We start from the raw sequence: 17,028 nt of genomic DNA, 5'->3' as shown, positions 1-17,028 counted from the left end.
ACGAAAGCTTATGCTCAAATAAATTGGTTAGTCTCTAAGGTGCCGCAAGTACTCCTTTTCTTTTTTCCAGACAGGAATGGTCTATCCCCAGAAACATGAAATATCCCTTTTCTTAAGTAGCAGTCAGCCAATCTACTCCCTTCAGCCTGCACATTTTTAAAGTCCCTACAGTGCCTTGAGAAAAACAAGAAAAACAAGTGCCTTGAGAAGAACAGTGCCTTGAGAAAAAATAAATATGTAAATATCAAGTCCAAATATAATAAAGTCATAAATAGAACATCTTTCAGCAAAAAAGGTTTTTTGCAACCACAGATCCTTACAGAAAGGATGCATCTTCCTTCACAGAAACCACTTTCTGTGCCTCTTTCTCTTCTAGTTTCTGTTCTTTCTTCAGGGCCCCGGCAGTCTCTGGTATATCCGCTTCCATCGGTTCATCAAAATCCCCATCCTCAAAATCCATCATGCCCTGATCATCTTCTGTAAGCATTGTAAAAAGAACTAAGGGGTTTAAATCATTAATACAAAATAATATATCATTCTAGTACGTAAATACACATAGTATACAACATTACTGTGAATCACTGAAAGCTATTTTCATACTTTGCCCTAATGTTAACTAAAATATTTTAGAACATGCTACATTTGCTGTCTCCATTGCCAGAATTTTTAAAATACCTTGAATAGCTTTCTCTGGTTTTGCCTTCACCAGCTCTTCATTTTCCGCAGCTTTTATTGTATACTCAGCACCATTCTCTCTATGGACTGCAGCAGGTTTTGCTGCATAAGTCATATGCTTAGGATCAGAAGTAGTTGGAGAAAGAACTTCCTTTCTGACAGTAGTGGGAGCTTTCCTTGCTATAGGGGTTACTACCTGAAAAAATATTTTAGGCACAAATTAAACTTTAATCTTCCTTAAGTTAAAGGAGAACTACAGTGTTTAGTTACACATGAAGTTGGCAACAAGGCCTACAGTCAGGGTTTTGCACACTCTTCAGCACGACACCAAATTTCTCAGCAACAACTCCTCAATTCCGTGGCAACATTTATTCTACCACCATTTCTATTCCCAACCCCACACTCAAAAAAAAGACAGTTCTACGGGTCAGAGTTGAAAACTATTAATAGACAGCGTTTGTTGATTATTTTTGGCCATGAGTTTTGTGCTGTTCTCCCCAGGCCTCAGCTCAGGAGCTAAGAGGCTGACCTCAGAACCTCCTTCTCCCAATTTGGGCCAGGCAAGAATGGAGCTGGTTGTCAGCTTCAACAGCTTCTCTCTAGCTCCCCAGACAGCCTAGTTTGCCAGCATACATTGGTACAGCCAGGAAGTTAAATTCTCGCTCCCACAACTCTCTTCTGACTTACTCCATGGAACAGTGCAGGGAGTGCGTACTGTACTCCAATTAACTCACAATTGTAAGGGAAGCGGTAGGTATGGTATGGCAGGGGAAAAATACAGTTGTGAGCCTAGCTGCAGCAAATTGGTGAATGCCAGTTTATGTAACCATAGTATCCAAATTCCACAGGGCCCTGATTGAGATGAATACGCCCCTCAGACCGAAAAGGTCTCTACAGATGCAGACATAGGACACTGCATCATTTAAGACTGTTTACATTTTGGGGGGAGGGTCACTGAAACCATAAAGGGAAGAACAATTTTTCAATGAAAGGTCCGGTTCTGGAGCACTGTTATGTAGTAAAGGAATGAATCCCACAGCCACCCCAACGGAGGCTACACGGGGCCCTGCCCATGTTAAGGCAGCCCAAGCACTTTTTCAGTTGTTTATAACTTGGCCAAACTAACTGCGTGGACTGAAGTTTTACAGGCTCTTTCTACCTCCGGCTGATGCCTCTTTTTAAAGTTTCAGCAAAGACCATTAATTTCCAACAGCAAGGTCAGGAGAAAAGAGGTTGTCTTCCTAATGTTAAAACTGGTTTCCAATCATTTCACTGAAGAGTTCCAACTTCCCTATGCTTTGTAGCAGAGACTCAGAAGTTGATCAGGGGGCAGGCCCCTTTTGTTATTCAGCTTAGATTTAGGTGAGCTATAAGCCTCCAAAAGTTGCCATTTGCACACACTCAAGGCACGTAGAGGCTTGCTGCTATGAAAAAAAAATCCCTAAATGTTCTCACTATACTTTTGCATGTTCCCAAACCCTCTCTTCAGCTTCCAAGGTCTGCTCAGAGCTAGAGCTTCAGATAGGACATAGGAACAGCTGCAGCTACCTCATCCTACCCCCATTCCTTTAACCTTGAAAAAGGTGTTCTGGGCTGGGAGTCATGAGACCTTCCAATGACTGGTGATAGTTCTATGCACTTTATTGAGCAAAGCCTCACTAATGTCATCATATAGTTCAGATGGGGAAATTGAGGAACAGGAAAATGAACAGTGACTTGCTCACAGTCACAGCTGGCCAGAGTCTCGGCCACGAATAGAACCCTGGTCTCCCAAGTCCCAATCTAATGCTCTAAAGGTCCACTGTCAGCCACTAAATGATACAGGTCTGTGCAGCTGATCTATTGTAAATCAAAATAAACTATTGTAAACTAAAATAGAGTTTAAAAGATGTCAATATTTATTCTCTCTACTTCTTTTTACTTCGTCTACCCCAGATGCCCAATCATTATTCTTGTCTTAAATAAGCCTTCCTTTGATCAAAGTTGCCTATTCCCTTTCTTACTCTCCAAAATCCTAGACTGTTACCTTCTCCAACCTCATCCTCTCTTATTCAGCTTCTGCCCTCTGCTGAAGCCACCCTCACTAAGGTACTTATGACTCCTCCTACTTCAACCAAATAGACACTTCTCTGTACTTATGTTTCCAGATCTGCCTACTGAAATAGAAAATGTTAGTCACTACCTGCTCTCTTCCACTTAGTTTCCAAGACTGTCTTCCTGGTTCTCATTCTACCTTGTGGACAGCTCTTAAAACCTCTAATTGCTCCTTCTGGGACAGGGGTTTTCGAACGGTGGGTGGTGACCCCTCAGGAGGCAGTGAGGTTATTACATGGGGGGGAGGGTTTGGAGGTCATAAGCTGTCAACCTCCACCCCCAAACCCGGCTTCACCTCCAGCATTTAAAAAACATTATTTAACGCTATTGTAAGTGTTTTTTAATTTACCGGGGGGGGGAGCGGGGGGGGGTGGATGGGATGTTGCACTCAGAGGCTTGCTGTGCAAAAAGGGTCACCAATACAGAAGTTTGAGAGTCACTGTTCTAGGGCCATCAGACGAGTGGCCCATCTAATCCAGCATTCTGACAAGGGCCAGTATCATATGCTTCAGAGGAAAATAGTAGCACGGACAATTATGGAAGAGCATGTCTCTTCTTCCTAACCTATGTCAGCTAGTAGTTGACTAACACCCCCGAAGCATCAGGGTTTAGATCCTTATTTAGATATGTGGGTGATTTTTTTAATCCTATTAAACTCTTAGTCTCAATAATCTCTTGTGACAAATCCACAAAGTTCATTATTCATGGTGTAAGAGTATGTTTCAGTTTTTAATTTGTTTTTCAATTGCACTGTCATTCTTGTATTTTAATGGTAAATAGAATTTACCTCCTCTATACCATTTGTATACTTCAATCATATCCCTCACTAAAAACTGTCCCTGTATGCTACATCTCTCTCTACGCCCATGAACATTTATCAGCCACCTCCAAATCCCTTTGACCCTCTTCCCTACTGTTGTTCCTCGGTTTCTCTTTTCTGGCCCCTCTTTCTCCTCAGTGATCTTATCTACTTCCCCGGTTTCATCACAAGATGATTTTCAAATTCCAGTGGCTTCCTCTTCACCCAGTCTTGTATCTTATTGCCTGACATCTTTTGGATGCCCAGCTGCCATTTCAAACTCACCTCCTCAAACATTAACTTCTCAGCTTTCCTGTTTATGTATCTCTCCATCAACAATTCCATTATCCGTCCCACTTTCCAGGTCCTGAACCTCAGTCTTTGACTCTTCTCTCCTCCTTGCAGCTCTCACTAAGTCTTTTCACATAAAAATTCTGTCCTCACCTCATTGTCTCCACTGCTAAAACCACTGCCCATATATCAAGGCTTTTGACATAGCAATAGCCTACCGTCCAGTCTCCCTGCTTCTTAGCAGTGAGTCTCTCCAAAAAGCTGCTGCTAGAGTCATCTTTCATGCCTCCTCTCAAACCATATTACCCCTATCGGAAGACTGCCACTGGTTCCCCACCTTCTACAAAACTGAAGGTCCGTATACGCACCCACATTCTTAAATAATATTTCCCCTATTTACATCTTTCCATTTTCAACTTTTTGAACAAGCTCTTTGCAATCTTTCTGCCTTATCTCCTTTTCCCACCTCACTTCATGCCTATTTCATTGTGCCCCCATCTGACAAGTGTCTTTTCCTCCAAATTCATTTAAAAATTCATCCTCCCTTAATAAATCCTTCAATATCCTTTCCTCATATCTTGTTTAGATAAGCTTTTTAGTGCATATGAAGTATCTATGTGTAAAGTGTTATGTAACTCTACAGCACTGTATGAATGGTTTAGTGATAACTGAAGCTACAGCATGTACTCATTCAACTACAAAGATAGTCAGAGGCAAAAGTGTATTTTCATCTCTATATTAGAGTACCAAAAAGGAAATTACAGACCTTGTTTTTACTAAGGAAGCCAATAATAAAACAGGAGCTTACTTATTCAAAACATAAATTAGTCATAAGCAAAAAAAAAAAAAAAATCAATTTGGATCTGCAACTTTACCGTATGGGCCTGTGACTGTACAGAGAAAGGATTCAGTGAAGCTCCAACAGGTCTTTTCTTTTTTAGCTTTACAACTGGAGGTGGAGTTATCTGAACGGTCTAGAAAGGAGGATGGAGAACATGAGAATGGCCCGTTAGAATTTGACAAAGACAGAAAAAGCCACCCAATTTTTCTCTTCTCCCTCTAACCCTGCATGCATGCTGCATCAGCTTCTGCAAAAGTATCAGAGTCCCAACAAAAAGTGACACTATGAAGTGTCTTCACTTAGGGAATTTGGGGAAATGCTCCCAAAGCAAGTAAGAAATCCTTCCGCACCAACTAAGCCACTTTTTCCCCCGAATTCACTTAAAGTGATAAGGCCACAAGGATTCTAATAAAGGTTTTGGTTTTGAGTGTTAACATTGTGAAAAAATTAACAAAAAAAGAAAAAATCATTAAAAGCAGCTACATAGCTTGCTCCTAAACTGGAGGAGAATGCAAAACAAAGGCCCAGAGGGTCCAGAACAGCCAAAGCAGTAGTGGGAGTATGATGCCAACTGAAAATATATTATACAAAATCCTGGTGTGAAAAGAAAGTCAATAAAAATTTTAGATCGTAAGTCACAGGACAGGGACCATCTTCCCTTGTATTTTATACAGCATCAAGCAGACTGCTAGCATTTAAATAAAAGAAGGAATCTTGATGACACAGTCTTCATGAATTTGGTTTGGATGAAGTTTGGGGATCCACAAGAGCCAGAGAAATTCAGTTAAAAATGTGTGGATGCAATGGAAAGTTTTTCAAATGCTTCACATCCCTCACCGTAGATTTTTTTTAGACTACGGTTAATATGAAGTATGACAAAAAAAAGTTAAAAAATCAGTTATGGCTGAGAGTCATAATTGTGACGTGTTGTCTACTGAAACAGTTTGTAAAGTCAATAGTGGGGGGGGGGGAACGAGGAGTCCTTGTGGCACCTTAGAGACTAACAAATTTATCAGATCTTACATCTGATGAAGTGGGTTCTAGCCCACAAAAGCGTATGCCCAAATACAGGGTCCGCATGGACGTGTCATGTTCAGTAACCCCAAAGGACATTGTGATACATGCCGTTGAAAGTGTTAGTCTTTACAATTTTAAGGAAGTCTGCTAATACAGTAACGAGTACTGTCATGCTGATTAACTAAAGTCATTGGCTGACCTGACTTCGTGGGTACCTAAAGATGACTCATGGGACAGAGACTGTCACAGCCAACAGTTGGGAATGACTTCATTAAAATAACAAAATCTTAGGTGGTCCAGTTTTTTTAAAAAATGCTTCTTACAAACTTCTGACAACTGGATGAATTGCATCATTGATTAGGGGGTTCAATACATTACACCCCTCAAAATTCAACTACTTACCTCAGCATTCAGATCTTGAAGAATATCCCCAAGTAAATCATCCTTGGACAAATCTACAGTTTTCTGTAAAATATTAGACAGCTGTATTAGCTATATAGACTTAATTATATGCACTTAACTGAACCGAAAGACTCGGTCCATGCAGAATAAGGAGGTTCCACATACCATGGGCCAGATTTTCAAGAGTGACCAGCACCCAGAAACTCCCAATGGGAGCTTTGATAAGTCTGGCTTGTGTGCCAATTCATTAAAAACAAAACAAAAAAAAAGTCAAACAGCAGTAACCAAAACATTTGTCACTTTGAGCAAAAAAAATAAAGTTACAAGTCTAACTGAATGTAGGACATGTAAATTGAAATATAAAAATACAACTTACATCTGTGTTTTTCTTCCCAGCACTAGCCATAAACATAGTCTTGATAGTGTTTGGCTTTGACACCACAGACTTCTTCACATTCTTTTTGTCATTTGTGGATGTTTTGTCACTTTTTCCTACTGGAGCAAGAGAGATTAGTGATTTCTCAAATAATTAAAGGGTCCAGTTATCAGTGGGGGCTGGACAGTTGATGAAATTGGTAAAGGAACCATCTTTAACCTTTAGGCTACTTGCTTAAATCCAGCGTAAGCTGGCAGTTCATGCAAGGCGTTACATCACCAAAGTTTGTAGCCTTCTTGGAAATATCACAGAGGCCAATGACTGAACCACCTCTCTCATACTAAAACGTGGTCACTCCAGAGCAGTAATGCAGCCCATGTGACATCCTCAGGGCCACACAGGTGGTATTGGATGCGACCCAGATAACTCATTGTGGGCTGCATATGTGGCCTGTAACAGTAAACAGGTTGAGAACCACTGCTCCCGAGTATGGTACGGCAGAGGCGCTTTTCATACTAGTATTTGCAGACAGGAAAGATGGTCCAGTAGTTAGTGAGCAACCTAGGACTATGGAGACAAGGTGTGATTCTTTGCTTTGCCAATGATTTCCTATGTGACCTTAGTCAAGTTACCTAGCGTGTCTAGTTCATTAATGCACATCATCAGGGTCCGCATGGACAGCTAGTGTGGGATAGATTCATACCCCAGCTTGCTGCAAACTTCATGTTTGTGTAGACCTGCCCACAGGGAGCTGTGCAGAAGCTTCCTTTGCCCCTGTACATATCCTGCAGATAAACAGATGACCTCTGTCCTCAAGGCTATTAACTGGTAGCTTTCACAAGAACCAAGAGAGATTCAGTCAAAGAAACCACTAAAGAACATAAGAATGGCCATACTGTGTCAGACCAAAGGTCCATCTAGCCTAGTATCTGGTCTTCCGACAGCGGCCAATGCCAGGTGCCCTAGAAGAATGAACAGAACAGGTAATCAAGTGATCCATCCCCTGTACCCCATTCCCAGCTTCTGGCAAACATCCCTGCCCATCCTGGCTAATAGCCATTGATGGACCTACACTCCATGAATTTATCTAGTTCTTTTTTGAACCCGGTTATAGTCTTGGCCTTCAGAACATCCTCTGGCAAAGAGTTCCACAGGTTGACTGTGTGTTGTGTGAAAAAATACTTCTTTTGTTTGTTTTAAACCTGCCTATTCTGAAATCCTGTCTGATCTCACAAGCTCATTAGGAGTAGCCCAGTACTAGCACAGAAAGCCTCTATGGTAAATGCAGTTGTCAGAAGAAACTATGTTTATACTTCAGTAAAAGGCACTCTTTCCTGGGAGTCAGTATTGAGCCCAGCATAATGTTAGGGGCACTACGCTATTGAAAGTGCAATCTTTCATGAGCTGTAAGAGATTCTGATCATTTGTTGCCACTGGAGATCCTACGGCATTTTTGACAAGAGTGCAGATATTAAACTGCTGTCTTGGTCAAAATCCAGTTGGGGTAATTACATCCTGCACATTCGGCTGTAAGAGATTCTGATCATTTGTTGCCACTGGAGATCCTACGGCATTTTTGACAAGAGTGCAGATATTAAACTGCTGTCTTGGTCAAAATCCAGTTGGGGTAATTACATCCTGCACATTCCATCTGAAAATGCTAGAGCAGCAAAATGACGTTACACAATTGCAACATTTAACCTTTTTAGTGGAGAAAGGGATCCCTGTATATGATTTGTAAATCTCTTTAGATTGTCCACAATGGAACCAGAAGTATAAATTAGATTTACTGTATGTTCATGAATATATAATCACAGGCTTAAGCATGCAAGTTACATATGGAAATGTGTAAAGTCCCAACCTCTTTAAAGTAGACCAATATGGAAAAAAATGAACAGACATTTCCATATTTAAGAAATTAATTACACTTGTTTGAAGACAAAGATTTTCTAGAGTTTTGAAAACGTTTGTATGACTTAACATTAACTTTTGAAAGTGAGCCAAAGTTATTTCAGTTAAAGAGCTGGTCATTAAAACATTAGACCCCAACCACCACTGATGCAGCTTCATGCAGGTAGCACTGAATGTTTATCTAACTTAAGACATATTTTATAAACAGTGCCAAAAGATAACAAATATCTAAATGGCTACAAGAAATTTACAGAGCTTTATTATAAGCGTTGTTTTGCCCTACTAAACCTTTGGCTAGCCACACTGGTTTGGTCTGAAAGTTAGCCGGTTTACTCTGCAGGTTGAACAGTAAGTTTGAAGAAAGTTGCGTAGACTGTAGAGTAACAAGACTACACAAATTTGTCCTGAATATTGCTCCACTAACCTCTACAAAAAAGGTTGCACGTAAGGTTTGATAAGGGAAATGAATTATTTTTGTACAGAAAAAGGATGTGATTGCTTTCAATATATGCTGAAAAATACTTCATAGTGATTTAAAAGTGAAACTTGAAGTTTACTCAAATGCAGCTTTTTCATGATGTTCTAGATAAAAAGAGAGAACTGTAAAACTTATGTTACCACTTATAGTTAAATACCATTAAAATCCAGGACCCATACTTAAACAAAATAAGCCACAGCATTTGGTAAAGTCACATGCAGTTTATAAAAATCTGCACAACCTCCCAAAGCAGCTGCTTTCTTCTGGACCAATGCAACTAAGAAAACCAGGGACAAAGCATTCTTGATAAAATGTTTATAGAGTTTTCCCCAACATAACAGGACGGTATTTTGTCCTTGAAAAACCCACATTATTCCCTAGCAGAGCTTTCTAGGGATCCACGGTGAAGTACAGAGGTGAATCCACAGTGGACATCACAATATAAGTACAGTCTGTATGCAACAATTACATATTATGATGATGAGCTCTATGAAAACAGCCACAACAGACAGGGAGCAGTAGGAATAGCACACCATCTCAACCAGGAGCAACTATGGACCTAAAGCAGGTGGTGCTCCCAAGCTTGGCAGGGCAGAAGGAAGTCCTCATTGGCCCAGTAGAGAAGACACAGCAGGACATAATGTAGTATAACTTAGTGTACACACTTAATAGAAACTTAATCAACTATTAAAGATACAGCTAGAACCAAGGCATTGTAATGTTTTTACACATACAAACCTGTAGTAACAACATTAACTTTTATGAACTAACCTGCCAATTGTGAATCAACATAGATCACAGCTGACAACTGAAAGGAACAGCTTTACTGACAAAATAGTAAATATTACTACTATCAACACTCTAATTGCATATTCATACTATTCATGTTCATTTGTACTACGCAAATGAAAACTGTTCAGAAAGCGTGATGTCTAGGTTTAGGACAACAAGATAAAGGCTAAAAAACCTGGGTAAGTTTAGTCTTGAGAAAAGAAGACTGAGGGGGTACCCAATAACAGTCTTCAAGTATGTTAAAAACTGTTATAAAGAGGACTATAATCTACAGCTCACTTCATCGGATGCTCACGAAAGCTTATGTTCAAATAAATTGGTTAGTCTCTAAGGTGCCACAAGTACTCCTTTTCTTTTTGCGAATACGGACTCATACGGCTGCTACTCTGAAACCTGTCATAAAGAGGACTGTGTTCAATTGTTCTCCATGTCTACTGAAGGCAGGACAAGAAGTAATGGACTTAATTTGTAGCAAGAGAGATTTAGGTTAGATACGAGCAAAAACTTCCTAAATATAAAGCATAATTCAGTACTGGAAAAGCTTCCAAAGGAAGTTGTGGAATCCCCCTCTTTGCAGGTTTTTAAAACAGATTTTTGGGATGGTCTAGGCCAGGGGGTCTCAAATTCAAAATGACCATGAGGGCCGCATGAGAACTAGTGCATTGGCCCAAGGGATACATCACTTACACCCCTGGCTTGCTGCCCCCGGCTCCGCCTCCACCCCACTCCTTCCATGAGGTCCCGCCCCACCCTGCCCCCCATTCCAACCCCTTCCCCGAAGTCCCCACCCCAACTCCACCCCATCCCTGCCCCCAGGGTGTGAAGGAGTGGTGCAGGGTGTGGTAGGGGGCTCTGGGCAGAGGGTTGAGGTGCAGGAGGGGTGTAGGGTCCGGCAGGGGACGGGCAGGGAGTTGGGGTGTGGGCTCCTAGAGCGGCTTACCTAGAGCGGCTCTGGGGTGGCAGCGGCGTGCACCAGGGCCAGGGCAGGCTCGCTGCCTGCCTGCCCTGGCCACTCTGCTCCATGAAGTAGCTGGAACCACATCCTGGGGTGGGAGGGGGCAGGGGTCGCACATGGCTCTGTGTGCTGCTCTTGCCATTTCTCCAGGTACCCCGAAGCTCCCATTGGCCACAGTTCCCCGTTCCCAGCCAATGGGAGCTGCAGGGGGCGGTCCCTGGAAGTGAGAGTAACACACAGAGCCCTCTGCCCCTCCCTGGGCCCCGCAGGGGCATGGTTCCGGCCGCTTCAGGGAGCGGCATGGGGCTCACGGCGCCATGGGGTAGGCAGAGGGGCGCGCGGTGGGCTGGGGAGGGCCACACGAAAGAATCCTGCGGGCCGCATGTTTGAGACCCCTGGTCTAGGCATACTTGGTCCTGCCTCAGTGCAGGGGGCTAGACTAGATGATCTCTCACAGTCCCTTTCATCCCTACATTTCTATGACTCTGTAATATCCCACTTGTACAAATATTATGGTTCAATTTCATACTATAGACAAGGCAACGGATGTTATGCCTGCCCTGAGGTGACAGTGCTTGAGACATAGTATTAGCTGTGTCCAAAGGTAATCCTGAGTTATCTTAGAAAGCAAAGATATTTGAAGGGGAACAAAAGATTTCCCAGATGCAGGTTGAAAGAAGTAAACAGGAGTCTACGAGAGAGCCTTAAAGGAGGAAGGGATGGTAAAAACCCTGATGTCCAGGGGAGGGAGCATGTAGTTATATGAGAGTGATTTCCCTGGCTATAGCTCACCCTAAGCTCTGATAATCACTTCATCTCACACATGATCACCAAGAATAAAAAGGAGGCTCTGCAGGCCAAACCCTGATTCCAGACACATTTATGAAACCTCAGTCACTTCCGGTATCAGGGACACCTGTACAAGTTGTCCTTCCCAGGAAGCTATGCTCATTGTGCTAATATTTGGGCTTACTGACCCATTTTGACTGCATGAAGTCAACAGAAGTACCCAATTGTATGCACCTTTTAAAAAAAGCAACCAGAGAAACTTTCAAGAGTTCAATTCATTTACCTTTCTTCTTGGAACCAACGACATCATCTTCTAGATCTTCATCAAAGATTTCCCTTCCATCTTCTACATAACCTATCCCATCTGTACAAGAAGGTTAAAAATATACTTTAAGTGACCCTTTGCAAAAGTTAGAAAGATGAAATTTAAACTTTATCTCCATCGCTAAGGGGCTTCCTCTGTTTAACAAGCTCTCAATTTTTCATTACTTTATAAATTTATATATTTTGAGTACAAAAATAAACTAAAAAACAAACCAAGTTCGGATCAAAGTAACTACCTTTAGTACATGATCAACTAAAAAAATATCTGTAGTTTGCAATAGAGAACCATTTTTAAATGGAACAAAGTCACTGTATCTGCAGTCAATGTAAAAATATTTGAATCACTGATCTTGAATGCATTATTATAAACTCAACAATGCTTTGGCATAAAGACCCAGATTTTTAAAGCTATTTATGTGTTTCGGCACTCAGTGACACAATGTCTAACTGATTTAGGACTCTGATTTTTGCTTTTAAAAGAGATTTAGGCACTTAGTCTCCTAAGGTCTCCTAAATCAGTTAGGCATTGTGATGTTGAGTGCCGCAACACCTAAATTGCTTTAAAAATCTAGGCCAAAAGTCTCTGTGTAGAAGCTCATTTTTTTTGGTCTGTATTATAACCGATCTATAGAGGGCACTGAGGCATTTACATTTTGAGGCAAGGTCTTCATGAAACCTGATGGAGTTAAGATAATTTCAGGGTAAATTTTTATTATTTGTGTTTTAAAATGCATACAAAAGATATTGGAACTTGTAAGCCATTCAACCTGTGGCTTAGAAATATATGCAAGAATAACCACACATTTTATGCTTCTACTCAGCATATTAAGGGAGCCCCCTAAATTCATCTTACACACCATCATCTACAATCCAATCGTCATCCTGGCGTTCCCTGACCATCTTGGAGTATTGTTCTTCATCAACTTCTTCATAAACACTTGTGAACTCCTCAACCTGCAAGCAAGGCATATTTAGAATTAACACTTCTCAAGCTACCATATTTTTAATAAAGCAGCTTTATCAAGGACTCAGACTAGATTGGATTTTTCTTCTCTAATCACACCAGGGTGAACTGTTCACAAATAGCAAGTGAAAGTCTTTCTTCAATTTGAGGTGTTTCATTTTTGCTTTTTAGTATTATGGCACCATGTACCTCAAAACAGCACCCTGGAGCCCCGTATTCACCCCATCATATAATTAGGATTTATTTCATGCAAGGCATGCCACGTAAGATATCATATGAAAGGTCATGATATGCTGAAACAGACTGTTCTGTCAAAATATGTATATTATTATGAAGTTATTTTACGTGTATGAAGTTATGACATTTTACTGTATGGTTGTTACTGAAATATGTTGCAAGTTTCAGGGTCATCCACTGCCAGTTCTCCCTGACAACAAAGGGGGTGATCCACTTCCAGGTGGGTGTTAAATGACCATTAAATCAGCAGGGGAGTTGTAAACAAGGAATTTACAATGCTGTAAGAGAGCTGCACAAGCATCACACAATGGGAGATTGCTCCACTCTGACTCAGCAAAGCCCACCAGGATATGTCTGAGCTAGTATTTTCCAGGCACTTGGATTGAGGATATAAAATAGGGGACAGTGGCACCATGCTTTTACCTTTCGCCTCCCCCACCTATGCTGGAAGCAACAAGAACACTGGGAAGAAAAAGACTAACTGAGGAGACCCATCCTAGGCTTAAAGGGGAAGCCTGTGTATTAAGAACTGTAACCTACCTGCAACATCCAACGGGGTGAGAAAAACTACTTGCTCTAAATACTGCCTAGTCTAATAAGGTTTAAGATTTAGGCTCTCTCTACATTAGCACTTTTGTCGGCAAAATTTTTGTCAGTCAGGGGTGTGAAAAAAACTACGGCCCTGACCGACACAAGTTGCACAGACAAAAGCGCCTGTGTGGACAACACTATGTTGGCAGGAGATGTTCTCCTGCCGACATAGCTACCACTGCTCATTGGGGGTGGTTTATTTATGCCGGCAGGAGAATTCTCTCCCACCCAGCATAGGGCGGCTACACAAGAGACTTTGCACTGGTGCAGCTGCAGCAGTACAAACATCATTGTTTAAAACTTATACTATTTATCTATATAACGCCTTTTGTCTGGCAAAAAAAAAATTCCCTTGGAACCTAACCCTGATTCGTTTAACATAGTTTCGCTTAAAGTTACATTTTTCAGGAACATAACTACATTAAGTGAGGAATTACTGTACACAAATGTGTATCTGCATCTGATCCACTATCTGCAAAAATTATCTGTGGATATCCACAGATATCCACGGATTTGCAGGGCTCTACACTAGGGGCTGGGCTGAGGCTCCGAGGCATCCCCCCGCCAGAGCCCAGTCAGGGAAAGCCACGTGGGCAGCTGTGGGGAGCCTGCATGGAGTCACAGACCCTCCACCTGCCCTTGGCTGGGCAGGGAGCCTGGGTCGCGGAGATCTGCACTGCAGGCAGGTGGAGGGTCCGCCACAGCTCCCCAGCTGGGCTCCACGTTGGCCTGGCCAGGGAAACCTGTGGAGCTGCCCGGGGGCTCCCCAAAGCTAGTGAAGGATCCACAGCGGCTCCCCACAACTGCCCGCCCAGCTCTCACCATGGCCAGGCTGCGGCTCTGAGCCGCCGCCCCCTCCTCGGCTGGAGCTGGGTCGGGGAGAGCCATGCAGGCAGCTGTGGGGAGTTGCAGCGGATACTCCACCTGCCCTGGGGGCCCAAGCAGCCCCCGCCCAGTGTCCCAGCCCCTCAAATCCCTCACCCAGGGCAGGTGGAGGATCCGTGCCGCGGTTACTCACAGCTGCCCGCCTGGCTCTTAACGTCAGAGCCCTGCGCGGCTACAAAATTTGTATCCGCATCCGCACTATCTGCAGAAATGGTCCATGGATATAAAGTGGATACCCGCGGATCTGCAGGGCTCTAGTCACAAGTACTGATAGATCCAATAGGGAAGATGTTATTAAAACAGCTATCGCGTGATGCTGAAACTCCAGTTCACTATGGCAGTGAATACATTCGTCAAACGACCGTTTTTCCCCCCCCCTATTGTTATCCTGCTCATATGAGACTATCTGCTTTCCTTAAAGAAATGGATTCCTGGGAAAGAAGAGCTATAATGATTGCGTTTCTTTTCTCAGACACGAAGATGAGGTATGAGTGTGGAGGACCTGTTGGTGCCAGCTGGCAGAGGACACAAAGGTGCATAAGGGTTATAGGGATTCCAAGTCTGGTCTCTAGACAATAGCTTGCCAAAGGATGTCGCATAAGGCTTCCACTGATGATTTGTGTCACAATGATCACCATAATCATTGCAAAACATATGTACAGATAATATGTAAGGAGTTAGGTGAATGTATAGTGAAAATTATGCTCTTAAGGTCTCGGAGTTGGGACTGGTCACCAGAAGATGACGAACAATTTCTTTCAGGGAGGAGACTATGTGTCTGTCTATACGTAAAGTGAGTACTGTACACTTCACAATGAATGCTTATTTACAGTATAAGCAAAATGCTAATCAAGTCAAGAGATTGTGAAGCCTCCAAGAGAGATTTTCTACAAGAAAAAGCAAGCAACAGGGGGTGCCCTGTTGACAAGTGACAACAATGGATCTTTTGAACTATATGTGGGGTTGCAGAAGTAAACCCAGGTATCCTACACGAAGGGGACCAGCTGGTTTGTCTTATGACAAGAGGATCACAGCCAGTCTGGTTGTTTAATGCTGGGAGAAAGACTTCGGATGAGTTAACCTTTAGGAGACAAGAGAATGTCTTGTTAAGTATAGGCTCTAGGGAAAGAGTATTATGATTTTATTTTACATGTAACCTTTTGTTTCCATTAATTCTGCTTGCTTCTTTTCTAATCTCTATTCTTTGTTAAATAAAAACTGTGATATGTTTATAGTGAAAACAAGCGTAAGTGCTGTAAATTGAGAACAGAGAATTCTGAGGTGTACTGTTCCTTTGGGAATAGCAGATCTGTGAATTCTGTGAGTATGCAGTGGAACAGGGGCTGGATTCTCCAAGGGGGTGTTCGGGAAGCTCAGGGGCTGGAGTGCGCCTACTGCTTGTCTCCAAAAGAGACAGCAGACCCTACGCAGGCTAAGGGGAGAGCGCATATATTGCCTGAGGCTGCTGGAGTCTGGGCCCTGACCCTTGGCAGGCACAGACAAGGCTTCCTCATTTTTAGGGCAGGTGGTAGTGAAGTTCCTCAAAACCTTGGGCATTCCACGGAAGCATCACAGTACCTCACCAAGAGACCTCTTGGTGCCAACTGGCAGAGAACACAGGAATACCTAAGGGTTACTGGGATCCTTGGGGTCTAGTATCTTCATACTAGTTTCCCAAAGGGTGTCATGTAAGATCTCTACTGGAAGCCTGTGTCACATTGGGCACCAAAAAGTTTCTGTCAGGAAAGAAATGTTTATGTGCCTGGCTATATGTAATTGAACACTATGGATCACAATGGATGCCCATTTACAGTCTGAGCTGAATGCTAATGAAGAGATTTGAAGATTTTACAGAGAGGAAATTTACAAGAAAAAAATAAATCAGCAGGAAGGAGTCCTGTTTACATGTGAAGACAAGAGATTTCTGGACTATAACTGTAGAGACTAGGACTCACTCTGCAAACACATCAGCTTACTTCATGTAAAAAAAAAAAAAAAGAAAGAAAACCACACACACCAACAGATCACAGCCTGGGTTGGCTGACAAGCACTGGAAAGATTATGTGAGCTAAAAGAAAAGGAGTACTTGTGGCACCTTAGAGACTAACCAATTTATTCGAGCATGAGCTTTCGTGAGCTACAGCTCACTTCATCAGATGCATACCGTGGAAACTGCAGTATCTAGTGAAGTAAGTCTAGATTCCAGAATGCATTTATGACTTCACTTTATACGTAACCCTTCTTCCTGTTTTTACTATACACATATCTAAGTGCTATGTATACTGTTTCTTTGGGAGTATAAGACCTGGGAATTGTGAGAGTATCCCGTGGATCAGGGGCTAGGTGCTGCAGTGGGAGACTCGGGGGTTGGAGTGGTGACTACCCTTAACCTGTTAAGAAACAGTGAGACTGGCAGAGGCCTGGAAGGCAGTGTGCGTGTTGCCTAAGGCTCGTGGAGCTGGGGAACTGACCAACAGCAGGAACATACAAGGCTTCCTCAGCTAAGGGAATTAATAGCGAGGTGCCTCACAACCCCGGGTACCACCAGGAAGCTTCACAAGGTATATCAACTGCAATGTAACATTAGCAAACACTTTAATTTAACAA

The 17,028-nt window shown here is 42.5% G+C and overlaps 1 protein-coding gene across 1 annotated transcript in view; it reads right to left on the bottom strand.

Annotated features, from left to right (window-relative positions):
* Window positions 1–17,028, bottom strand: part of POLA1 (DNA polymerase alpha 1, catalytic subunit) — a 353,817-nt gene that overhangs the window by 318,717 nt on the left and 18,072 nt on the right. The window contains exons 3-9 of the mRNA XM_077807202.1: window positions 12,602–12,698; window positions 11,704–11,784; window positions 6,496–6,614; window positions 6,120–6,182; window positions 4,735–4,833; window positions 676–871; window positions 321–477 (exon numbers count right to left, since the gene is read on the bottom strand). Coding sequence (XP_077663328.1) covers window positions 321–477; window positions 676–871; window positions 4,735–4,833; window positions 6,120–6,182; window positions 6,496–6,614; window positions 11,704–11,784; window positions 12,602–12,698 — 812 coding nt within the window. The remainder of the gene's footprint in view (window positions 1–320; window positions 478–675; window positions 872–4,734; window positions 4,834–6,119; window positions 6,183–6,495; window positions 6,615–11,703; window positions 11,785–12,601; window positions 12,699–17,028) is intronic.

Source organism: Eretmochelys imbricata, chromosome 1 (assembly GCF_965152235.1).
Source record: "Eretmochelys imbricata isolate rEreImb1 chromosome 1, rEreImb1.hap1, whole genome shotgun sequence".
In the NCBI taxonomy this organism is placed as follows: Eukaryota; Metazoa; Chordata; order Testudines; family Cheloniidae; genus Eretmochelys; species Eretmochelys imbricata.
The sequence above is the reverse complement of the archived record's forward strand: the minus strand, read 5'-3'. Positions and strand labels throughout refer to the sequence as shown.